Raw genomic sequence first — 27,305 nt, forward strand, 5'->3', positions numbered from 1 at the left:
ATGTAACTGACATGGCATGAGCTGAGGGAGCCTGTGGGGGCACGAGAAATGTTCTTCTCCATTCATCTGATTTCTGACAGGAAAGGTGAGTTTTTCAGCACTTTATTTTTTTAAAATGCTGGGTTGTGAGACAACGTCCAGCAGCCTGCCTTTCAGCTGCGGCTTTTAGAAAGGATATTAAATGTAAGTAACAAACTCAGTTAACCTGTTGATACTGAAGGAGAGGATGTTTTTCCATCTGTGTGTGTGTGTCCTGTGAGAATGTACGTGGAGAATAATAGATGCAGAGGTGAGAGATTTTGAATATGATTCTGTTGTTTATTGAGGTGACTGTAATCACTGAGAAGCATACAGTAACTCCTGAAACTTCAGTTTATTTCTTGAGACTGTGCCTTTTGTAGCACTCTGCCTCTGGTGCTGTGTGGCAGCGAAGTGCAGAGATCAGTGGTGGTTCTGTCTGGACGCAGAAAGATGCAACGGCAGAAACCCCTGAGCTGGTTTCAGTGTAACTTCAGTCTTTGGGTGGAAGGACCTGATCCAAAGCCTACTGACAGCAAGGGAAGAGGACCCTTTCTAGTGGGTTTTGGGCTACTCCTTTAATAACGTTTCTTAATAAGGCTTTGGATCGGGCCCATGGGAATGAGTTTAAATGGAGTGAGTTACTTCAGACTTTCTTTGAACTAAAAGAAAATCAAAATCATGCTGGGTTTTACTGCCTGCACTCCAGATGCAAGCAGATGTTTCTGTATCCAAAGTGTCTCCCTGTGGCACCAGAGCAGCATTCACTTCAAAGGCACTGTAGCAGAATCATGCATATTGATGACAACGGGGTGATACTGCCTCAGAAATTTTAGTGTGCAATAGATACAATATTTCATGTTAATTTTTTAACTTTTTCAGCTATATATGCGGAAAAGTCAGCACGTTGCAAATCTATAAAGCCCAATACCAACCATGATGTAACTGTGTGCTGTGGGAACAGTGTTGGTATTGTTACAGCAGGACTGGTTGAGACCTGCATATAGGAAGTTTTTTTTTCCTTTGTTTCTTTTGTAAGTATCTGTAAGGGTAAGCTGACATATATAGGACAAATACTTTGTTAGAGATCTGATATATCATACTTTCTGAGATTATTTTCTGAGATTATTTTCTCTAAGATTTCTGAAATATTTTCTGAGATTAGATCACCAAATACTAAGGATTTTACTAATCCACTGTTGGCATACTCATATGGCCAATTTTAATATCTAGCTGCCATATAAGGAACACCATCTGATCTCTGGAATGTTTTATAAAGGAGATTAATTTCATTATGTTCAGCTTTTACAGATAGAAAGCTGTGGAATAGTGGAGCAGGGGGAAGAGGAGGGATCAAGCAAACCATGTTAAATACTTTATATCACCCAGCATGCTGGTAGCAAAGACCAGGACCAAAGCAAAACCATCCATGTCTTGGGATGCTCTGTCCTGTAGTCCCACCTTCTCCCATTTCTTCAACTATAAGTCATTGTTTAAAGAAATTATTTAAGATTTTCATGACTCTGTCTGAGAGCAGGATCTCTCCAATGTTTCCCAAGCTCCCAAAGTCTGTGGGAGCCCCAGAGAGAGTTTCAGCTGGTGCAAAGCAGCAAAGCCCCATGGATGTAAGCAGAGATGTGCCAGGTCTGACAGCTGCCAGTCTGGCTGTGGGAGGTTCTTGTTTCTGATGCAAAGAAGGAACCTGGGCTGGCAGAGGTGATCAGAGTATGTATTTCATATTAATGTCATGAATTCATTGTGCTTTTTCACCTTAAAAGATCAGCCTAAATAAGAATTTCTCATCACTGTCAAACACTTTTGCGAAGAACAGCCGAAAGGAAAAAAGACAAGCCATTACCAGCTCTTACTGCAAATCATTATGTATGAAATCTGAGAATGGCAACAAATGAGACCGAGGGGGCTGGATCAGGGCCAGCTGGCCGGTCCGGTAGATACTCAACTTCTGTTTGAATTATTGTAACCTGCTGCCGGAAAGATAAAAGCTGAACATTAGCCAGGCCTCTAAGGTTCAGATCAGCACTGTCCAAAATCAATAGGAAGCCCATTTTGTTTTCAGTAGCCGTTGAGATTTTGTTATTGTTCGATCACATGAAGCAGCCCCTCCGAGAGGCATCCTGACAGCGTGAGTCACTCTTTTCCAGCATACCTTGTTTACATTAACCAGAGGAGTTTCTTCCCTATGCAAAACTGTGAGGAACAGTACGACCAACAGTTACATAGAAATAACATTGCATAACCTCCTCCATAAACCCCTGGGATCATCTGGCGTTTCTCAATACGAAAAAAGCAATAAATAACTTGAGGAGTCAGGGATGGTGCGGGGGGTGCTGCCAGGCCGCCGGCTGCAGCTGCGGACCCGCTGGCGGGTCCGGCCGGAGGGGCAGCGCCTGGCTGGGGGCCCGGGGCCGGGCAGCGCCGCTCGCTCTCACCCCGCTCCCCAAACCGCCTTGAGAGCCCGTGAAAGCACCCAGGGAAAGCGGGAAGGCGCTGCGGCGGCGGGGCTGGCGCCTCGGGCTCCCGCGGCCCCGGGGCGGGCGGTGCGGGGGGCTCAGCCGGGCCGGGCCCTGGCGCTGCCGGCCCCTCCCGCCGGGGCCTGACCCCGCGCCGTGCTCTCGGCTTTCAGGGGCGATGCCCGCCGGCGGCCGGGCGCTGCTGGCGCTGGGGCTCCTGGCGCTGGGCTGCGCCGCCGCCCGCCCGCCGCCGCCCGCCGCCAACGACTTCCCCGAGGGCGCCCCCGAGCGGCGGCGGCCGCCCGGCCCGGCCCCCGCCTGCCCCCGCGACTGCGGCTGCACCCAGGAGGGCGTCGTGGACTGCGGCGGCATCGACCTGAAGGAGTTCCCGCTCCTGCTGCCGGAGCTGACCAACCACCTCTCCCTGCAGGTAAGGGAGCCGAGCCGCGGGTGCCCGGGCCGGCGCCGGCCGCCCGGCTCCCACACGCGCCCCCGGCCGCCTCCGGGGTCTCCCTGGGCCGCGCAGGCCCCTGCCCTTGCGTCCGTCCCGCTCCCTTCGGGGGCTCCTCGGCTTTGCGTCGGAAGCAGGAGGTGCAGCAGGCCCAGCGCTTGTGCTCAACAAACGCGCCTGGTTATGGGCGTTAATCCTCTCCCCACAGATCCAGGGAGGAAAAAAGATAGGAAATGTTTCTCCTTATTCTCTCCCCAAGTCCAAGAGAGGAATTCTTTGTCCCGAGTAATAATTACTGTTTCTGGCGAAGGCCTTTCATTTTGAGGCGTCTTTGAAGAGCATTGAAGAGCTAAATTACTTCATTAATGAGAAATTTTCTGGCAGCACTGGCAGCACGCGTTAGCTGAAGTGTTGTAAACACGTTGTACCAGTCCAGACACAGACCCAGCCGGTGTCCCGGCTCTCCCTGCAGCACGTGGGCTCAGCAAGGAGCGGGCGTAACATGGCCGAAGCCGTCCATCACAGTGAGCGGCAGTGCCTGTGACACCCAGAGAGCACCTGCTTGTGCTGCAGAGATGTCATGTCTTTTCAGGAGAAGGGCACCTAAGGATGCGACATTCAAGCTTCAGGTAGAAGCAGCAATCTGTCCTAGACTGGCAGCAGATTTCCATGCTCTGCTGTTTGTTAATTGATCCCTGAGACCAACATTTGGGCAGGCATCCTTTCCCTGCCTGTACCCTGACATCTGAGGACGTGGGCAGCGCTGAGGCGTGGCAGCCCCGTGGCCGTTCCTCCTTGGAGCTGTGGCAGTAGTTCCAGGCTTTTCAATGCCTCTTTGGCACTTAACCAAGTGCTTTTTGATTATTGCTCCCATTTACCATTTCTGTTCAATGGATGAATTGCAGATTTTGTTCAGAGCTTTCCATCCAAGTGCAGCATTGTTAGAAAAACTGTAATATAAGCTGGCACCTTCCTCAGCAGATCTGTCCCAGGCGTGTGCTAGCCATATCTCCCACCTCTACTGCCAACAGCAGAGAAGCTTTTTGGAGCAGCAGCTGTCGCTTTCTGTGTATTGGCCTGGCTTCCAGCACAGTGGGTCCTTGACTAGTCCCCTAGATGCTAAAACACTAGAATCGCTCATTAATGGTCAAAATGTTAGTCAGCATGTTAATGAAAATCTGATGGCAGTCACCCCTGACAGTAAAAGCAGAGGAAGTGAGCCCAGGTTGACTCTCCCTGCCCATGATGAGTTGTTTTTAAAACAACGCATAAATAACAGAAGTAATAAACTTGGAAATCCACAGTGCCAACCTCGTCGCAAATGCTTTGCTGCAGCTATGGGGTTTGGCTGTGGCAGATGGATTATAGGCTTTGCCAGGCATAATCACACCCTTTGTGTGCTACCAGTGCATAAGCCAGATAATTCTGGAGGTGAGCACAAGCTACAGAACTTGGTTCAGGCCTTCAAATGCTGCTGGGTTTGGATGTCTTGGTTGTGAGATCTGAGTTTGGCTCATTACGGAGAGAAGTCTTGACAATGATTTGACATGGTGGGTTCATTTCCAAATTTTGTTGGAGTTCACAGTCTGGGTTTATTGGGATCCTTCTTGGGTTCCTTTGCTGATGATTAATACTCTCTGTTTTCTTAGAATAACCAGATAGAAGAAATCTTTCCAGAAGAGCTTGCTCGTCTTTACAGACTGGAAACTCTCAATTTGCAAAACAACAGGCTGACTTCAAAAGGTAAACTGGCAGAGCCGTGGACAGAGCCTGTGCCTCTGTCCAACCAGCTTATGCAATGAGGCCGGTGACAGGTGATAAGGAAAGCCACAGAGTGATGGATTGACTTGGTTGGAGTGGTTAACTATAAGCCTCACTCCTTTGGCCATCACACAGATCATGGAGGCACTTTATCATCCGAAACATAATACTCAGTGTGTAAGAATGCAGCCTTACTGAACCCGTGGAGGGGACCTGGCAGCAGCACTGTGTACTGTGGCGTGAGATTTTCTCTTCCAGGAAACTCCCTCCAGTCCCACAGGCACATCAATGCAATGCACTTGAGAACCAGAAATGTCTACATGCTGAATGATTTTCTTTTGACTGACCTTGTTTCTTAATCCACTTGTTTAGTTCAGTCTAGTCAGTCAGTTAGTGCAGTTTAGTCCAGGTCAGTCCTTGTTGAATTTGGTATAAATACAAATAATATATATTGCAAATAAGGCAACTTCTACCCTCCTAAAACTGTTTTGACTTTTGTAGGCAGGTTTTGCTTGCTAGGTCATATGGTTATTAGAGAAACTTGACAAGGGGTTAGTAAGGAAAGCAAAAGGAACAGAAGAATTGGAGTAAATATTAAGAGGGGAGGATGTGCAATATAAAAGATATAATTGTTGTTAACTTGCGTCACCCAGTTGCTCTGAATGCTGTTGCTATCCTTATTCCAATGATGGAGAACAGCCTTTATTGAGAATGTGGGCATACTATGTATGGGACCCAAAACATAGCACTCTTACATAGCACAAGGAAGGCTGTGCTTAATAATTCAGGCTTTGACATTATTGCCTTTGGGGCTTGATGTTTCTTTCACAAGCTTCAGTGAAGTCCTGAGTTTCCAATATGTTTTGACGTGGGAAATAGCTTCACCTTTGACTTATGGTTATCTAACTGCCAGGTGAAAATGTTATTTGCAGCCTTTCCATTGTGACAGCAATTGTGCTTGTGTGATCAGCTGGATGTGGAGTGATTCAGCTGAAAATTAATAATTATTGGGGGAGGGTAAGCTCGGAGCTGGATCAGCTCTCTGAGCTGGTTACTGTGTGGCTATCTGGATTGTGGGGGAGCAGACCAAGGGAAGGGTTATGACATGCAGATACTGCTGTTATTTTGGCAACACCATGGTCATAGGTCAGGTTGATATGATCATTAAACAACCTCGGATTATGTCCTTCCAAGAAAAATGATTTGCAGATTCATGAGCAAGTGACAAAAGAAACTTCTCAGATAGCATGGTTGCTGCGAGCACCGATAATCAGCCGTACAGCAAGTCTACCCAGCTCTGTACCTGACCCTTGCCAGTGGGGTTGGCCACAAGGCTTGCATGCTTAAGATTTTTAATGGTCTTCCATTGCTCTTAACAATCTGTGGGGTTTTTTTTTTTAATTTAAAAAAACCCAAAACAACAATAGATCTGGGTCAGATTGTTTCAGTGGCAATGAAAAATATTTAAATCTCCCATTAAAGATATTATCTGAGAGAGAAAGCTACCCTCTGGTATTTTCACTCAGAGAGGCAATAACGTGCCAGTGTCACTGATTAGAGTTATTCCTGTTTTTAAGGGTTGCCAGAGGAAGCATTTGAGCATCTGGAGAACCTGAATTACCTGTACCTGGCAAACAATAAGGTAAGAGGCTCACAAGGCTTTCAGAGTTCTTTTCTAATTGGGTTCTGAAAGTTAAACAACCAAGTCTTCAATTCTTTTAAAATATATATCCCACATAAGTAAGATTGTGCTAAAGTGATATTCTAATGCAGGTTCATCTAAGGTCAAGACAATCAGTATGCTAAAAAATTAGAGGGTACACATGCCGGTATGTTTTGAACACTTACTTAGTTGTGCAACTGGTGAAAGGTTTCCCTTGTGTGTGTAGGGAGGTGCAGAGAGGCCCTGCATTTATAAATTACCACTGTCTTCAGTAGGCTTTGGATCAGCTGCATGCAGATTTGGTAGCTGCCTGTATGCAAATATGCTGTGGGGTAATGATGTGAAATGCTGCGTATTGCATCAGATGAGGCTGGTTGAAAAATTTGTGAACAAACATGTCCTAATACCTGTGTTTGAGCCATCAAAATCTGTAAAAAGCTATCCAGTTTTCCCTGATTCCCATTCTTATTAGGTTTGATGTTGGGGGATACCCACATACAGTGAAACTGCGCAAGTTATGAATTTATTCTTTTAGCTGCAGTGGTAGAAGCTGAATTTCTTTTTTAATGGAGAAGATCCTAGGTGCTTTCCTATTAATGACCCAATTTGGATGTCATGACAGAAGCACATCTTTCCTGCCAAGGGTAGGAAATGAAGTAACTTCTCACATACCCTTATATCTGGGTGTTTCCCGTTATGGCTTTCTTTTTCCCCAGTGATCGTCCATAAATACTTGCTACAGAAGAAACTGGGATGCCACAGAAGAATAAAAGTTGAAACATCAGGCAGAGCTTCTTTTATCTACAAAACCCCTGCCCTTCCATCTCTCCCTCTATCTCTGTGTGTGTATATATATATATGCATGTCTGTTTATATATATATTATTATCTGCTTAAAATCTGTGACCTTTCGATGTTTTGTTTCTATACATATGGCCACATTCAGGTTTCAGTCAGGCCAAGACATATCCAGAATCACTCCATAGATTTCTGTATGGAATGATTGAGAATAGAACCCATTCCTTAGTACAGTAACATTGTGTTCTTTTCTCCCTTTCAAGCACCATTTCCATATAACAATCTTGGCAGTTAATAACTCCATAAAAAGGAACAAGCCAGACGGTGACTAATATTCCAGAACTTTGCACTCCAGTTTTCCCTGTGTGACAAAACAAAGTGTTTGGTTTTTCTGGCTTTCCTGCAGAGAGAAAAAGATCCCAAAAGAAAATGCAAACATCAGCGAATGTCAGAACTAGTTATAGGGAGAAGTTGTGGACCCACAAAAATAACACATTTCTTTATAAATCACAAGCCAGGACAAACCAGATTGGCTTCAAACTGCATCCACTCTGCAGCAGGAAACACTGCAGATCAAGTAACTGTGGTATCTGGAGGAGAGCAGGGATTTGCTGGTAGTTTGCTCCTTGTTTTATGGATTATCTTAATGCTGCTTTATCTTCTGTTGTGATCCCATCAGATGTAGCTAAATAGTCTTTTGTTAAACTAGCATAGTTGGTTGGAGAAAAGAAATGTCATAATAGACTAAAAGCCTTCTGTGGCTTATGAGTAGCAAGTACTTCAAGTAAAGAACGGATGCTGTAGTTTCCTTTTTAATTTTTCACCCCACTCCCATAATTTGCATCTATCATGTAGTATCCACAGTAACTCTTGTTAATAACAGAAATCTCTTCCACCAAACTGTAGACTAGGTCCTGAGCTGTCACTATTATTTACTATAAGCTGGTGGTTTTGTTGACAGAAGGTTTTACATTTCCCCGTATCCCCACAGTAATACGGGATTCACCTGGATCCAGTACTTCTGTTTATATCAAAGCTTGTTATAAGCAATAAAACTTGTTCCAAAACTGGTAATAACTTTTGTATAATCCTTCTGAGTTCATTTGTTAACTCATTAGTTAACAGTAGAGAAACACTATCTGCCATACGGAAAGGAAGATCCAGCAGTAAAGGGCAGGAAAATTGCAGCTGGAGAAAGGCAGATTGCTGCTTATTAGGCAATATGCTAGACAAAGCTACTGAGTCAACTTTATTTTTGCTAACAGTTACAACAATCCACCATTAATCCTTCAACCAGTCAACCAGTGGAGTTCAATTAGTCTCATGACTAAGTGCTGAAATGCCAAAGCCAAGTCCTGAGCAAGTGAAAACTCTTTCTGGATGAAACTTCTCTTTCTCTTTCCTCTTTCTTGTGGTTCTGATGTCTCTCATTTCACATATCTGAGCCATGCCCTTTGTTTTGTGTAAAACTTATGACCTGATAGACCGTGTTTCAGGAGAAAAGCTTTAATGTGCCACTGTGTATGAAAGTGATTAAGTCTATTTCCTGTGTCTGAATTCTCAATATTATGTTACGGTAAAGACTTATTTCTTTCTGAGGCACTGTCAGACCTTCCTAGTCAGAGATGAGTGCCTTTATCCACTTCCCTGAAATCATATCTCCCAGGTCAGAAGGTGAGAGATTACCACTAAAGCCAAGAGCAGTACTGTGGCAACTGTAGTAATATATAAAATGCCTGCTTCCACTGCTTACGTACCATCTGGAAATACTGTGCGATCTGTAGGAAAGATCTTTCCTGTGTTTGTGACCATTACTGATTTAAGACAGCTTAAGGATGGAGGTTTTGGCAGAGGTGAAAATGAAAAACAGTAAATAATGTACTTTTGCCCTTTAAAAAATAGGGCTGTATTATGAGTCCAGTAAATTGCAACTTCATGGATGTAGTCCATCAATGCACACTTGACAAACTAGTAGAGAGACATCTAGACCCCTTTCGATAAATACATAGTTTAAGGTTTGGGTTAGGCAGTTCTCCAATAGAGTGTCTGTTCTCTCACACATTGTTCATCTTTTAAATACTTTTGTTTTTACACTATTATTAATAACGAATTGCAGTTTTATTGTAACAAAGACGAGCCAGCTGAATTGGGGAAATTACAAAGCTGATTTAAAGCCACCTCCACACTGCTCCTGCACCTACACTCACATGAAGTGACCTTTCTGTAGAGGAAATGGCCTCAAGTTGCACCAGGGGAGGTTTAGGCTGGATATTAGGAAGAATTTCTTTACTGCAAGAGTGGTGAAGCATTGGAACAGGCTGCCCAGGGAGGTGGTGGAGTCACTGGAGGTGTTCAAGGAACGTGTGGACGTGGCATTGTGGGACATGATTTAGTGGGCATGGTGGTGTTGGGTTGATGGTTGGACTTGATGATCTTACAGGTCTTTTCCAACCTTAATGATTCTGTGATTCTGTGAAAAATCTGAAGACTATGTTTTCTCACCATGTGGGTCTTGCTGTGCCTTGCTGGCTGTAAGGACTGGGTCCTCTTTTCACCCAACAGTGCTGTGAGGAAGAAGCTTTACAGATTCAAAGAATTTCAAGCTAGAAGGCAGATCTCTTCCATTGTCCAGAGTTTCCCACCCTGATCTCAAAGTTTTAGATGACAAAGACTTCAGTATCTCCCTAGAAAAGATGTTCTTGCCAGACCCTTTCAGAGTGTACATAAAATATTGTAAGAGTGGTCTCATTAGTACTATAGTTAACATCTGTAACTGCAGTGATTGCACCTGCCTACTGCAATTCAGTAGTCTTCTGCTTATATACTGAACGATCACATCTACTACAGCATTGTGTTAATAATTTGTTTCCCAAGGGCTTAATCTTGATGTATAATTCTCCTGGGTTTGTGCTTTCCAGAAAACTGTCCTCCAGCTTGTATTGTAACCTGCATTCGTGTTTTTTAGATTAATGACTTGGCTATTAACAGCCACTCAGTGAACGTAGCTATTGTATTATCTGAATGTTCTGTAAAACTGAGCTTTTTTAATCATTAGTTTTAATCATTAGTTTTCACTCCATCAATTTTTGTTCAGATGTTCCTAGCATTATTTTTTAAAATCACTGATAAAAATAGCAACAGACCAAGAGCAAACACGTCAAATCTGATACCTCTCATCGACTATAAAGTTTTGGAGACAGTACCTTTCTGTATTTTGTTTCTGATACATCACTTGTTTAATGAACAAGGTGTCACTGTACAGTAGGTCTTTGCTTTGAAGTCTCATTTGATATTCCATCATTCGGCTCAGAAGCACCCCTGTCCTTTAGGGACGTGAATCCTCCGTTGAAAAGATCCTCATAAATGGATGCAATATTGGAACAGACATATGAAGTGACACTTCCCCCTCCAGTATACGTTCATATGGGAGTGGGTAGTAGGCCACTGTGAGGTGGGTCAGGTTTTTTTGGCACAGCAGACTGAAGAATTAGGAACAATAATAAGCAACATGTTTGCTCTCTGAATAACAATTTCTTGATTTCTTCCACCAAAAAGAGACCGGACTCCTCCAACCAAAACAAACATTCACATATCTTGGAGCAAAAGTCTGTCTCCTTCCTGGAGAGATTAATGATTGAGAACAATTTGTTTTCGTTCATGCAATCTGTGTTCAGTTTCATTTATTTTTACCTGTTTAGAGAAAACAAATTTGCAAGTGTTTTGTTGCTGGTTTAATACTTGATTATAACATTTGTTGCATTTAGTTGGAATTCCCTTGTATATTTCTTTTACAGCTAACAGTGGCTCCGAAATTCCTACCAAATACCTTGATCAGTGCAGATTTTGCAGCCAATTATCTCACTAAGATATATGGGCTCACATTTGGACAGAAACCAAACTTGAGGTAAGGGATCGAGAAGTAAAACAATAATAGTGTTCTGCCACTGCTTGGAGGCAGTTGGTGAGTGATAAGAAACTACCTGGCTAAACCATGTTATTGCCTACTTACGTTTTTTGGAAGGAAGCTGACTGTTATTCTCAGCATGAAAGGTCAAATAATCTCTCAGACGAACACATTCCAAGGGCTTTTACTAGCTGCCAGACACTTTTGCATAGATAAAAATTAAATTGTCTCCATTTTATTTGTGTATCATTTATGAGTTGAAGGGAACAGCTTTGGTTTCTCAAAATGGAGATTAACTGGTTAGAAATCCTTAGTTTTATTATAGTCCATTCGTTTAGAAAAATAGAATCAAGTTGAGAGTACAGTATTCAATGCAGTTGGGTATAACTTAACTATATTAAAGCTAAGCACTTTAGCAACTTCAGAAGTGCTTCATACCCTCAGGTCTGGTTTCAAAGGTTTCTCTGCCAGTTTCAGGCTGTGATTTTCTCAGCTGGATCCAGTGCAGCACATTGGCCCATCTCAAATTCAGATGCACATAGATCATCTCCTGTGAGATATGGTTTGTTCCAAAGGCATTTTGAGTAATCTATACGGACACTGCAGCATCTAAATCCTGCAAAGATATCTCAAACTCTGTTGGTAGCAATTTATGCATCCATGTTTGGAAGCAGTTGATAATAGCTGACCCAGTTGAGCTCCTAGAGCCCAGTCTTGTGACGAACTGAAGAACTCTGTGTTCCCACTGAATTCCTTGAGAGCTGAAGCTACTCTGTACTTACTAGGCCTTTAGTCTCGTAGGCTCTTGGTAGCTGAAAAGGCTGAGTCAGTCACTGATTTCTGGCAGTATCTCATCATGAAAGAAGGCATATTTATACATATGTTCTCCCTTAATTTGAGTTGCAGAAGCTGCTGTGTTTTGATTTCATATTAAAATTCTTGCACTCTTCTGAAGTGATTTTCACACTCTCCTATACCAACAATAATTTTAATCAGAATACTAACTCATTGATTTCCAAGATTGCTGATATAAAATCCTAACACAGTTGTTTCAGGTGGTTTATTTGCCCCCAGCAGAGTTCATGGTCTCAGACTGATTATTTGGGAAGCAGGGGTTTCAGAAAGGCAAATATTTGTGAGTTTAAAGTACCGCTGACCATGCAGGGTGAACAATATTTTCAATGTGGCTTTGAACTCCCTGGAGTGTGTGATCACATGATTGTGTTTCCATACTGAGCCTTTCCTTCCTTCCAGAAAGATGTTGCCAAGCTCTCTGCAACTGGTAGAGAATCCAAGAACAAGTTAAAAAAGCACACTTCGACACTGTGCTCTTTTGCAGTTTTAACCTGTCTCTACAATTTTAGCTCCCTGCTGCATCTTAGGGTAAACACAGGAAAGGAAGGGGTAATCGAAGTCAGTAAAATCCTATAATGTCTTTTGTTAAAAAGAAGTCAAATGAATTCATTTAGCAGTTAAGCTAATGAAAAGCAGGAATAACTTCATAGGGGTCAATTGTTTTATATGGAATTAAAACCTGTGTAAGAAAGAATTAATCCATTCTTAAAAATCTGATTGGAGAAACTCTTCTGTGGATATTAAATGTTAAAAGTAAGAAGGGCAAAGGGAAAATAAGAAACCCTCTTACTCTCGATCCCAAAGGTTCATGAAAAAAACAAAATTCTTCCAGATTGAGCATATCTGCTCTGTCTGTCTGTCAGTACTTTATGCCTTTCTGAGTTCTAGGAGTAGGAGAGAAACTGTTTCCAGCCTTCATGGAAGCAGAAAGAATGGAGGGGTGAGGGACGGCCCTTTCTTAAGATGTCTACACGTTGATTGTGCAAGCCCAAGAAGCCCAGATTCGATTCCAAATGGAAGTTAAAATTGGGGGCATATCTATTAATCAGATATGAGTTCTAACCCTCTTGAGTGAGGGCACCACACCGATGTTCTTTGTTTCAAAGCACTGCACAATCCCAGACTTGCACTCAATTTCTTGTTAAGCAGATAAAGCTATTTGTGAAGTTTGTATTCACATGCAGGTTTGTATTTTGAATAGACCTGAATTTCAGAGAGTATTTGGACCAACTGTTTGGTTTTGCATCTATATCCCTTGCTAAATTAAAGGGCACATTTTAAAAACAAATCTAATTATCTCAAGGAAAGAAGAAAAGATTGAAACAGAGTTTTTAAACAGTTTTAACTTGGTAAACAAAAAAACCCAGATCTCACTATCTGTTTAACTTCATCTTTTCTCCTTCCAACAGATCTGTGTATCTTCATAACAACAAACTTTCAGATGCTGGGTTACCTGATAATATGTTCAATGGCTCTGATAATGTGGAGATACTCATCATGTCCAGCAATTTCTTGAAGTATGTTCCAAAGAATCTTCCTCCAGCACTATATAAATTACACTTAAAGGTAATGACAACAAGGTTTTGTATTCCTTTACGATTGTGACAAAGTACTGTGTTTGTATGGGACTCAAACCACACAGCCAAGCCATTTCAGTGCACTTGGAAACATTCCCAGGCCCTTTGTAAGTCTCGTCTGCTATATCCTCTCCCATGTCCTTACTTTTTTGTTCATAAGTAACAGTGTGTTTTTGTAAAACACCAAAATGCTCACAGGGGACAAAAATGCTTTTCTGTGTTTTCAGGGGAATGTATTGCAAATGCCTGTGTGGTCTCTTCCCTGCATATAATGATACTAATACATATTAGTACAAGAAGGTAGATCATTCTCTGTGGCCATCCAGTGACTGGCCTCCCAGTTAAGTTTGCCACTAACGATGGTGTTTTTCCTGACAGCTGTTTACCCACTATCTACTGGCTTTGCTCACTAACTCGTTTCACATAGACTACTGTTTCCTAGCATCAGTGATTTTTGTTTGCTACTGAACTGGCAGTTCAGACAGCACAGAGAAAGTTTGGATCAGTGATTCTTTACTGCTACAACTTCTCCAGCAAGAGTGCAATAGCAGAAGTTGTGGTATTAACTACTGTCCAGCATTTTTAATACCATGTCATCTGATTTCGATAAAAACACTTCGTCATGTCTGTGCTAGAGATCTCAGCCTTGTTAACAATGGGAGAGCTGCAGCGGTGGGGAATCATGGTTCTGCTTGTTCATAGTGTTGACAGCTCCTTGGACGTGTGTAGACTGGAGTCTGTTATCAGCCCCTGGACTTAGGCAGTTCTATGTTGCCTCTCAGCTTTCTTTTCCCTTGAAGGTTTCACCGCTAATTCCCATTAAAGCTAGAAAAACAAGCTTCTCCAGCTTGAAGAGTAAAGGCAAACAGTCTGATCCTTTAAAATGCTGGAATTTCTCTGCAAGGTGTGAAGCTGCTAGTCCCCTGCATTTTATTGCCATTTATGGCTAACCATTATCTGCCAAAGGGGTCTCAGACTTTGAGGACTACACTTTGAACTCGTATCCTTCCGTGCTGTCACCAGTTGTGTTAAGAGCAGAGGAGCTGAAGGAAAAACATGACAATGAGAAATGAGAGACAGCCAATAGTGGACCAAAAGTACCCAAAAGGTGTACTTTAGATGTGACCCATCTTTTTTTTTCTTTCACTATTCACTGAGACACTCAGCCAAATCTGTCTGTGGTGGTATCCCCTTTATATTAGTTGGCACATGAATCTTGTCCAGTCTGTCCATCGCATTAATGTCTATATGTGGATTGTGGGAAGTTTAACAAATTCAGTGTCAGTGTTTCATATATCCTTTTATAATTCCTAGTGTTTTATATATCCTTTTATAATTCCTACAGTTCCTATATGGAATTTCTAAGTGGAATTTAGGTTTATATTTTATTTGTGTCTGCCTGCTGGCTACTCCAAAGCCATGCTAAGGCAATAGGAGTAATTATTTTGGAATCTACATTGCAGGAACTGTACCTTTTGGAATGCCATTAATGCTGGAAGGACGGCTGGTTCCCAGCTTCCAGCCTAATTCTTCTTTATGGTTAAATCTGTCTTACAAAATCCAGAAATTTTGAGCAAACCCCAGAGGTAGTTTCCTAGATTACATTACACATTTGCACATAGGTGGAAGGACTATGAATACAAAATAAAACCATCCAGGGGGCAGGGGGCAAATTCTGACTCCTTAGCTCAAAGATTCCATGGGGAATCAATAAAAATAGGTTGTAATATTTCAGTCTAGTATCTGTATTTATTTCTTAAGCAGAATTATAATGTCCCCTGAAATATCTTATGTCTAGCCCTTTTGAAGTTTAATTGCCTGGTGTTATTTGAGGAGAACCTAAATGTTGTTTCATGCCAAATAATTTGCTTTGTGCTTCTGGTGACTCTAGAACAACAAGCTAGAGAAGATTCCCAAAGGAGCCTTCAGTGAACTTACAGGTCTGCGGGAGCTGTATTTACAGAATAACTACTTGACTAATGAAGGAATGGATAATGAAACTTTCTGGTGAGACTGAGATCTATATTTTGCACCTCTGTTTGTGTCTGTCTGTCTCTTCTGGTACAGTAGTATATCTACTGAAAAAAGTGCATCTTAAAAAGTACATTTATTAAAAGCTGCATGACGTTATGCATTTCTCTGCTAAGTCTATACGAAAAATCTTAGATTCAGATGCTGCCATTCAAAAGCAAAGGTCTGGGTGAGTGGTTTGTATTCACGCTGCAGAATACTTCTCTACAAAACACACAACACAGAACATCAGACTGCATCATTCCCTGATTGCCACAGACTCAATCACACCAGGTACTAAGTGCCTTTTGTGAAAAGGCCACCTAGAACGATGTTGAAAGCTGGTCTCTGTTCTTCCAAACCAGTCAAAAGCGAGGTTACTTGGGACTTCCTAGGCAGTTCACTGGAAATTAAGGCCAGACCTTCATCTTTGCTAAAGCCACTTCTGTGTTTCTGTGAAGGTGACTTGAAAACAGCCACAGATACACAGTTGTGAATTCATCTGGCACAGCTGTACCCCAGTGCAGATGGATTGTTGGAGTAGGAGGGGATGCAATGGTGCTGCTCAGTAGCCAGATGGCTGCAAAAGCTTTGCTACAAACTGGTGCAACAGAAATAGCCTTTGGCTGTCCTAAATTTAGCTTGGGACTTAGCACTTCAAAAAGTTAACATTTGTGTCTCCGCTTGCACTGAGTGCTGCTGTTGTTCTACCTGAAAATCCAGATCACATAATCTGTCCTGCCCATAACTTAATTCTGTAAACTTTTCTGATCTCCAGACATGAAAATGTATCAACGTGTGCTTTTCTTTTGTGCATCCTACTCCCAGAAACCTGCCTTAGTAATTTACTGTAGCTGTGTTGTGTCCGCCTCCAGGTCGTGTTGGACATATAATTTCTGTTAAGCTTTTGATGAACAGAGTACAGTGGCTATAGCTAAGGCACCAGTCACAGTCAGCAGAGGGGTCGAATATTGCTCCTTGTTCTCATGATACTGTCTGTAGAGCACAGCATAGTGCTGTTGAGATGTACCCAAGCTGGGGAAGCGTTACAGCTTGCAGCAATGAAGTGCTTTACCCAGGGAGTGTATTTGCTCATGCAGAGCATGCTTGGATAGCTGTGAATAGCAGTGTAGTAACCAGTAAGTAATGTCTGTAAGGCATTAGTTCTCACATTTCTTGAAAACTTTCTAGTCATCTGCGGTGGGTTATGTAGCGCCATGCAGATTACAGTCTCATATGAACTGAGTAACTGACTTGAAATACAAGGGAATAGAGGACTCCTCAGTCCTGGCATATAATACCATTGATCCACATCCAGTTGGTATAGGTGGCTGGTCTGAGGATTTATTTTAGCTTCAACTGAGTCTGTGGAATCCAGATTCAGTAGCTTACACAAAGCAGCTCTAGCCCTGACTCGCTTCCATAATGCTGGAGGGTCAGGAGAAGTTCACTACCTTAGCCTAGGACACTGAATTAGCATTTCTGCTTTTCATAAGAGTAATATTTCATCATGTAAAAAGCAGGCCTGCTTTTCAGTCTCAATATACACTTTCAGAGAGACAGAAATTACTCATGCTCAGGCTACATTTCTGTGAAACCAAGAGCTAAATTCTGTGTTCTAATGGTGCTCCTATGGCATCTTGTGGTATTTGTTCACTGAAATTGCTCATGTGTTGCTATCTGTGGTGTCCAATGAGAGAACAGTGGACTGCAAAACTGATCTCAGGTCTCAGCCTGGTGGCAGTTTGGATGTCTATGGATTCTGGCAGGTTCTCTTGCTAGTGGGGCTGGGGAGCAATGGCAGCACGTAGTCCTAATCCCTAATGGCAGTATGGGAGCTCCCTGTTTTGCTGTCCACATCAGTCATATCATGAGACAAAAAAGGGCAGTAACGGGAGCTGTGCCAGGGAGAAAGACTCTAAAGCAAAGATTGTAAAATCATAGGGGAAGTTGGTTCTCATTTCACCTTGCAGAATCTAAATGGAGAGTGTTTTCTTTCCTGCTTTCCCAAGGAAATTGTCTAGTCTTGAATATCTGGATTTGTCCAGCAATAACCTCTCACAGATCCCAAGTGGTTTACCTCGAAACATCGTCCTCCTCCACCTGGAGAAGAATGCAATTAAGGTGATTGGCAGAGATGTCTTGACCCAAATTAAGAACCTGGAGTACCTTCTGCTCCACAATAACAAATTAAAAGCCCGAGGTATTCACCCGCTAGCCTTCCAGGGCTTAAAGAAGCTGCACACTGTCCACCTGTACAACAACATGCTGGAAAGGATTCCCAGTGGGCTGCCTCGGCGAGTGAAAACACTTATGATCCTTCATAACCAGATCTCTGAGATTAACAGGAATGACTTTGCTACCACCTACTTCCTTGAAGAGCTGAACCTGAGCTACAATAAGCTCAAAAGTCCCCAGATCCATCGGGAGGCCTTCCGTAAACTGAGGCAGCTAAAGTCCTTGGATCTTTCTGGAAACAATCTCCACACGGTGCCCTTTGGCTTTCCAAAGAACTTGCAGATTCTAAAGCTGAAGGAGAACGAGATAAGCATCATCCCAAAAGGGACTTTGTCCGGGATGACAAAGCTGCGGGAACTGTATTTGAGCAACAATAAACTGAAAATAAATTCCATTTATTCAAGAGCATGGAGAGAACTCAGCAGTCTCCAGGTAGAAACATCACCTTCTCTAACTGTTTTAGTAATGCTGATGTCCTCGTCTGTCTGCCTAAGCCAATTGCTGTAGCACCAACATTAGATGCGCTTGGTCCTCATGTTTTGGCCTTGCATTGTAAGTGCTACACCTTCTGTTTCTAGAGTAGAAATGATGTGCTGTTGTGCCAGAGGTGGGTGCCTCCCACTCCTGACCAGGGTGGTGGTCCACCATATACTGCTAATTCTGGGAAATGTAAAGACATCTTTGTTTCTGAACCCTAACGGTGTCCTATATTTTCAGATAAACATTAGTGAATTTTGTCATTAAAACTGAAATTATGCCTTTCAAATAGCTTGTCTCCCAAAAGATTTAAAATCAGCTTTGAATAGACACAGCAGGAGGAAGGAATGCATAAACAAAAACACTCTTAATTCTCAAAGCCCCCACATCAGCTTATAGTCAGACAGGCCAAGCTGTAGGATTTAGCAGCTCAGCTGGCTAAGGCACCTGGATAGCAGCTAGGAGGTCTGGATTCAATCAGCAGTCTTCTCATTTGCTTAATTGTTGGAGAAAGTTAAACACAAACCATAAGGCAGGCAGGAACAATCATATTTGTGCTGTGCAAAATGACCTTTCAAAATTGTTACACTGGCTGAAGGATTTGTCTGTGTTTCCTTTTAGGCAACAGCCCGTTTCCTGCAATAAAAAGTATTACCTATGTCATATGGCAACCATCTAGGGTGCATATGGTTAGGTCACTCTACAGGCAAAGTTTGTACATCTCAGAGCAGGTCAGGGCATAAGGGTCATGGAGCATATGTCACACTGGCACTCAGTGTGTTTTCAGACAATCCAAACACTTATCTATGCCAACATTTCTCTTTCTGGTGTTTCTGGGAATGAACAACAGCTTGTTTTTCAGTTAATGTAAATCAGCAATGCAGCAACAGTATCTGCAGAGCTGTTGGTTTGCCTCAGCTGCAGATTTGGTCCATGGATTTATTATTATATTTTGCATTCGTTTGGTGCCTCAGGGATACATACGTGTGTGTGTGTGCGCGCGCGCGCATGCGTGCGTGCAAATATATCTAAGATGAAAAGTAGTGTGGAAGGAGATGCTGTTGAGAATTACAGATGCTGGAATTCTTTCACTGCAGTAACTTAATGAAATGTACGCACTGTCACCTCGGTTGGTTTTTTTTTCAAACAAAAACAGGTCATGAGACCCGTTAGTCAGCTTTAGTTGTTGGTTGGAATGACAAGCTTTCCTTCTTGAAAGGCCTGATTCATAGCTCCTTTACATTACTTTTACTGTCACTCACTTGTAGTCAGCATCAAGCCAGAGTAATGCATTACTGAATCAAACATTGTCCCTTCAGTTTATCTACCCCACAGTAAATCCTGTTCATACTAAACAAGGTTAAGATAATAGCGCATACTTAAAATTGTTACACTAACGGTGCATTTTTGGCTGTTGCTTTTTTCTGGAACAGCATTACTACTTGTTAGTTATTTCCATGATAGCATATATGAATCTTTTTTATCATTAAGGGCTTAACTGTGCAATTGGTTTATGAGTTGGTGCACTGGAGTGGATTTGACAATAGCTATCATGTAAGATCCAGATTGTGCATGTACTTAGCATATGCTTCAGTCCACACTGTTTCCATGGAAATCACTGAAGACTATCTGCAATTGCAAAGCTAGACATTTACATAATTGTTTGCCAGACTGGGATTATATGGAGAATGAAAACGCTGAAATCATGACAATCGTTTGCTGAAGTGTAGCTTTGAATAATGTCTAACTAGTATGTCAGCTTGGTGCTATGAAAAGGCTACAATACAGGATAACAACACACTTACTTTGATCCATTTCCTTGCTTAAAATTCATCTGAGAAATTATCACGGCCCTTAGTCCTGATGTCTTCATACATTGGTCTATGTTAGAATACTTCCAGGTGTTTTTATGTGTAACTCTAAGTAATGCAACTTTAGCTAGTGAAGTGTTTGCAGCATCAGCTTGCAAGGAATTATCATGCGTATCTGAAGCCCAGTCTGCTTTTAATTCACTTTAAGCAGGCATGGGCTAAAGCCTGGGGACAGAGATAAAGAAATGTTGGGACTTCGAAACAAAACAGCATGGTATCTCATGTGAAATCGTGATGCTAAATGGTAGCGTAAGAGAGCACATTTGTCATGGCCACACTTAACCTTGATGCAAATTAGAGGCAGATTAAATTAGTTTATGCTACAATAATTATCACTTCAGTTTTCCGTCATGAACTCAAATTGAACCTTTCTGCATGGCTGACAATTTGCAAGGTTCTAAAGCAGACTAACCAAAGTACCATCTGAAAAATAAAGCCCGTACCCAGATGATTTTCAAACACAACAAATCCTGGATAAGCTTTGCATAAACGTTTCACTTCTGCAGTGTTACCATACTAAGTTTTTTATAAGTGCGCATATATATATATATATGTATTTTTATAGGCTTATGTGTATATATATATAAAAAACAATGGATAAACTTCCAAAGGAGGGTGGGGTGTGTATAGAGCCAGTCTTTGGAAGCTCATTTGTTGTCAAACTTAAATCTTTTTGTGGAGTACTGCTAGTATTTAAATTCAATTATTTATTTGACCCCTTGTTGTCTCTTCTTTGCAGTCACTAGACATGGCTGGCAACCAGCTGACTTCTATCCCATCAGGCCTCCCAGAATCTCTAGAATATCTGTATCTTCAGAACAACAAGATCACAACGGTTTCAGAGAATGCTTTTGAATCCACACCCAAAATAAAGGGGATTTACCTCAGGTAAGGACAAGTTTCCACTTGAACACACAAGATTTTTTCTTCTTCATCCACTTCATAATTGCTTACTTTTTAGAAAGTGGTTAAATTCCTAACTTCCTAAATAAGCAACTTTGTTTTATGGTAGTGTATGATGAACCTATGTTCACCTGCTCAGAAAAGACACAGGTACACATAATATGCCCTTTCTTTTTGGAGAGTTTGTCCTTTCTGTGCTTATTAGAATAGATTAGGCATGTTAGAAATTCTGGGAAATTAATGTTTAACATAATGTCATATTCCAATATTCAGCTGTGAACTAAAAGTTTACAGTCCACCTGTGGGACTACAGCTTCGCCTGTGTCTGTTAGCCCTGGGTTTTGACAAAATCCCCCTCTCATAAGGTGTGTATGAGTAATCTTGAAGTTGTGTGTATTCCCTTGATAGTTTTGTCAGAAAGAGATGACAAGTTACAACTTGTAACTTGGCCCCTCACTACAAGAAGGATGTTGAGGTGCTGGAGCATGTCCAGAGAAGGGTGACGAAGCTGGTGAGGGGTCTGGAGCACAAGTCTGATGAGGAGCGGCTGAGGGAGCTGGGGTTGTTTAGTCTGGAGAAGAGGAGGCTGAGGGGAGATCTCATCGCTCTCTACAATTACCTGAAAGGGGGTTGCAGAGAGGTGGGTGTTGGCCTCTTCTCCCAAGTGACGAGTGACAGGACAAGAGGAAATGGCCTCAAGTTGCGCCAGGGGAGGTTCAGGCTGGGTATTAGGAAAAATTTCTTTACGGAGAGAGTGGTGAGACACTGGAATAAGCTTCCCAGGGAAGTGGTGGAGTCACCATCACTGGAGGTGTTCAAGGAACGTGTGGACGTCGCATTGTGGGACATGGTTTAGTGGGCATGGTGGTGTTAGCTGATGGTTGGATTTGATGATCTTACAGGTCTTTTCCAACCTTAGTGATTCTGTGATTCTGTGAACTGTGACTGTTACGTAACTAAGTTTAGAAAGCTTTTCTGTTTTTTTCTGTCAGTTGGATGAGGACCTTGTTTTTATAGGTGACAGATACTGACCTTTTTTACATATAATGTAAAGTCACAGTATTGTAACTGATTTAAGCAAAGATTTATACCAGAAGAAGTGAAGCAAGAATCTGGCCCAGTAATATATTAAATTTTAATCTGATGCAACATTATTGAAAATGTTGCTTAGAAGTAATTTATGAAACCCTACAGAATATATGATTAAGCTGATCCCATGGATGTCTTCAAAAAGCCTAGGCTACCTGCTGCACAAGACTAAATAAGGCCTTATTTTGTCTGCATGCAAATAAACTGTTCTGTAGTTCTGAATAGTTCTGAATCATACCTTTTTGGATTAATGATTCCATACCAAGCAAATAAAATTACAAAGTCTGGTGTAAATTAGAGCAGTCTGTCTATTTAGCTGTTCACATTTATGAGATTTTAGTGAATGCTTGGATGCAAACCAGAAACCACATACCACACTCTATATTTCTATATAAAGAGGAGAAAAGGAATTTGCAAAACTATTTTGCTAACATATTTAGTAGGCAACTCCACCCAAACTAAATTGTATTTCTTAATGGGAGGCTATTAATCACTGCAATGCTTTGAAAGGATAATATACATCTGGAATATTAGACAGAATACAATTTTAAGCATGTTCAGGAGTAACAGGCCAAGCATTATATGTGAGAGGTTCTTAAATTTCAGATTAGTTTATTTATATTCTTGGAAACCCAAATAACAGATGAAAAATTATTGCATGTTGCTTTGTTTCTAAAGGGATACTTTGTACTAGTATTTTGAGTTTTGTGGGAGAAGAATTAAACTATCAAGGGATGACACAGAATCTCATGAAAAAGCAAGTTATAATTTGAAATGTGGGCTATGGAGCAGCTGCCTTTCCTCTCTGGGAAGGAGAAAGCAGAATACCAAGAGAAAGAATTTGTGGGGGAGGAATCCCAATATTACGATTTTTTTTCCTTGCAGAATATATTTATAGAAGGGGGAAGAGGGACTGGGGCAGAGAAAAGTAGGAGTTTTTTGAAAGCTTGGTCAATGAACTTGAAATCAGTAGGAGGTACGTAATGCTTCCCAGTATTTTCCTGCAAGGTCCTTTGTGATGATACAGAGTGCTGTGAGCAAACTTGGTTCAGTCACTGCATTTGTCTGATTGCTAATCAATACCTGTTTTCCCTTCCTTTTTCCATCCAGAGGAGTCAGTACTCTTAGAGTGCTGTTGCGGGTCAGTGTAAATTTAGAGTAACCTGGGTCAGTGTAAATTTAGAGTAACCTGGGTCAGTGTAAAGTTAGAGTAACTTGGGTCAGTGTAAGTTAGAGTAACTCCACAGAATGGTTTCCTCCTAGTCTCCTCATTTCTCTGTTGGATGTAAAAATGGACTTATTTTAATAGGAAGGCCTTTTTGTTTGTTTGTTTAAAGGTTTAATAAGATTGCAGTTGGAGCACTGAAGGAAAGTACCTTCCAAAACCTAAAGCACTTACAGGTACTGGATATTGAAGGAAACCTTGAATTCAGCAACAGTTCAAAGAATAAGGACGACTCAGAAGAGGAAATGGAAGATGAGGAAGAGGAAGAAGACCTGAGATAAAATGTGAACTCACACAAGCACATCATGTGGGAGGTAACAACTGTAGTTTAGTTAAAACAAGGACCCAGTTCTCAGACTCCCGTGTAAATAATTGGGGTTTACAAGTATGGTTGAAACGTAACAAGTGAGTGTCTGAGCCCTAGACTCAAAGACTTTCACTAAAACATGACTAAGAATTGCAGAATCAAAAAGGGTTGAAAATACATTATATTGTAAAATGAAAGAGTTAGTATGTATCTGTGTTGTATCAGAGGCAGTGGACTGTTCATAGTGGCTTCTGCTTATGGCCACAGCAGACACAACAGGTAAATATGAAGGTCATTATTGACTAGTCCTGATAACAAAAAATGTAAAGATATTTCATGATATTTTGAAGCAACTGGTTCAAAACGGAAACAAAGATTACTGATGCAGAAGACCATGTGAGCTGAAAATGGATTAAAAAAATTAGACAAATTAAAGGAAGATAGGCCCATCGGTGTTTGTTAAACATGGCATTAAGATTATGACCTCTATCTCAAGCAGTCCTTAAATCACTGACCACTCGGAGTGGGATGATAATACTATACTTGGCATATTTCTTATGGAAACAATATCTACTTCAGGTCACTTTTGGAGATGTTATGCAGAACTGGATTGATACGTGGTCCATGATAGCCAGTTCTCACAACAACCTGTGATTTTGCTACTGCTAAGTTTTGGTGAGGGTTCATTGCTCACTTCACCCAGATTCACTGAAAGGCCTCTGGCCAGTTACAGGGTGTGATTGCTGCTGACTTTGATTCCAGACTGGTAATCTTGAAATTAAGACCTCAGTATTGCATAAGCAATCTGGCCAGCCACTTGATCTCTCTAGTTGAACCTCTTTTCAACTGCAGAAGAAAAGATGAAGGGAGAATGAGGTTTGAAGACTATGCATTTTTCCATAAGAAGACTAGGGATCTGCTTTATGCATTTCTTAAGCATTTTATGTTGAAAGATGATGAGGTTCAAGACACTACCCTCTACTTCTGGAGATCTAAACTCTAAGACTTGAAAAAAAATGTTTAGTTTTGTCCCAAATCAACATTTTGTCATGGAGAATGACACAAGGAAGTACTAGGAATAGTGATAATATGCTGAAAAGATGATGGGGCTTGAAAAGGGCAGAAGCTACTTGGAAAGTCAAACATTAGACCTCCTGGCTGGGCTATATGAAAACTTTGTGAGAGAAGAAATAATTTATATCTACACACTTAGAGTTCATATAACTTCCGAATCAACACATGTCTGGTTTAGTTTGGGGCACGTGCAACATGTCAGCAGGTACTAAGTTTAGCATATTCTGAATTCTGTATTCCATTATGTAATTGATTTTGTTTTTCTGATGTTTTGCAGGAAAGCATATGGAAAATTACATATATGTCTATGTGTATATATCTATATAGATATACAGAGAACACTTAGCAAAACGTGCAATGAATTACGCAGAAACTGTCATGGCACTGGGCCAGGCTCATGGAAGACTGTGTTACAGTGCCTTATTCAGGGAGAGACCCTGAATGCCTTTCCAAAGCTTCCAAATCATCTTATACAAGACCCAGGATCATAAGGGATTGCTCTGGAACTCACAAAAGCTGGCTTTTGTTTCTTCTGTTTCTCTTCCTTCACTGTTTCCATCTGTAATAACAATATGGGACTGTTTTGAACACATGCCTTCAAATGCTGTTTTTGTCACTGCATTTTAAGTGAACCATGTATATGCTTCTTTTCTTTTCCTCCACCCCGAAGAAGCTGTTGTTGATCAGGCGAGATGGATATTTGCAGTAGTTTCATATGTGGAGCAGTATATGAGGCATTTTCATCATCAAGCAGCAGTAATAACTCTGGATGCAACTATTCCTCTGTTGTAGCAATGTGTATATTTGGATGAGAAAAACAAAGTAAGGCTGGATCCCATAATATTTTATCTCTACTGCCAAAGCCTGCAGTATATGCCTGTTTTAGAAAGGTTTTAAGATAAAACAATTGCTCTTGTGAATATATATAAAAAAATCTGTATGTCTGCCTTCCAGAGCTTTGGTAAAGTTTCTGTCTTGCTGTTGTTTGCCCATGTGGCAGTTGTGTGAATGTCTCCAAATGTATGTCCAGAAGACGGAGTAACAGTATGCAGTTTAATATATGTGGCAGAATTTTTCACGTGTTGTGTATCATTCACATTAAGAGTCAGAAGTAAGAGTAATGAAGCAAAAGAGGGGGTGTCCTAGGAAAAAACTGTTAAGCGTCAAGAGAAATGTCTTTAGTTCAAGTCTGGGGACAGTGCCTGTTGTCATACACTCTTAAAGCCTGGTTTATGGTGTTGAGTGTATTCAGCTCCTGGTTAAAATAAGGAAAATAGGGAAACCAAGGAAAAGAAGACTTAGGGAGGTACCTGGATGGCAAGCTGCTTATTTGATTATAATGTCCTTCATCTGAGGTAGCTAATCTGCTTGAGGAAATGGTCTTTTCTTTTGAGGATTTCTGATTGAACACGTGTTGTTTTGCATACTGCATTCCAGGATTTACTTGGAAACACAGTTGGCTTAATTTTTTACCATCTGTTTTTTCTGCTGGAGAAGGTCTAGTTCCACACTCTCCCTTTGGATTCCCATAGCACATGACAGTAATTTCAAGCTGATATTTCCTACCTTAGACAATTCAACACAACCATGAATCATAGAAGGAAAGATTGCTTCCTGAAAAAAATAAAAGCTTGGCCCTAAAAATTGCAAAAACTCAACATTTTTGAATATCAGCTATACCGCTGAGCAATAAAATAGCCTTCCAGCTGACTTTTGGGATAGGTTTCTGTGATAGATATATAGCTCAAATCAATTAGCTATCTCCAGCAAACTCCAGTGGAAGTTTTGGCAGTCTTTGGTGAAACAGACCAATTTCTTATACTCCTGAACAAGCTGAGAATATGCAGAACTGTACAGTTTTTTTGAGAACTGTTTGATTATCTTTAAACTTCAGTCCCTTACACTGTGATTCTGTGATAAGTCAGGTGCCCCAGACTCCCTTTGAGTTCCTTGAGAGTCTGGTGTGGTGAATGCTGGTGTGAAGGTGCATTTTAGCACCTTGTAGAATCAGGCCTGAAATTTCAGGATGATATATACACTGTTAAACTTCTTAATCAAGCGTCAGCCTTTGCCAAAGGAGACCCGCCTGCAGTTGAAGGAGCATATCCTGTAGACCAAGTAGAGTTAAGAAATCTTTTCCCAAGTTTATTTCAAAATAGTTCCACGCTGAATCTGTCCTTTAAAGGGGACAATGTTTACCAGCAGAAAAAAAAAAAAAAGACACCCCTTCCCCCCAATAAAAGCCTCCACTCCCCCCAAGAGGAATATCTTTTGATTGTCATGTAAGAGATTGATGAGGCAGAATCACAGGCTTGATTCCTCGCTAATCTGATATCATCAGCACCTGACATTGGACATAAAACTCTCAAACCAAAAAGGTAGTTTGTTTCTTTCTTGCAAAGGAATAAGAGGCTTCCTGAGAGATGATGAGGAAGAGTCAGAAGTCCACGGGACTAAGCCCACATATTTTTTTGGCTGTGGGTGGTACCTGTAATCTGAAGGTCCAACCCAGACCTTGGGTGGAGCAGGACCCAGGAACTTTATTATTTCCTTTAGTGAAAATTACGAGAGCTGGGAAGTTGGCCTCTCCTTAGGCCACAAAGTTGGGCCAGAA

The 27,305-nt window shown here is 41.5% G+C and overlaps 1 protein-coding gene across 1 annotated transcript; it reads left to right on the top strand.

Annotated features, from left to right (window-relative positions):
• PODN (podocan) lies at positions 1-25,767 on the top strand. The gene is given in 11 exon segments (XM_059821809.1): positions 1-85; positions 2,663-2,919; positions 4,590-4,683; positions 6,279-6,343; positions 10,956-11,065; positions 13,330-13,486; positions 15,389-15,504; positions 17,520-18,177; positions 20,833-20,981; positions 23,423-23,624; positions 24,969-25,767. Coding segments are annotated over 10 exon segments (1,860 nt in total). The 3' UTR covers positions 23,592-23,624; positions 24,969-25,767.
• The last annotated feature ends 1,538 nt before the right edge of the window (positions 25,768-27,305 follow it).

Source organism: Gavia stellata, chromosome 10 (assembly GCF_030936135.1).
Source record: "Gavia stellata isolate bGavSte3 chromosome 10, bGavSte3.hap2, whole genome shotgun sequence".
Taxonomy (NCBI): Eukaryota; Metazoa; Chordata; class Aves; order Gaviiformes; family Gaviidae; genus Gavia; species Gavia stellata.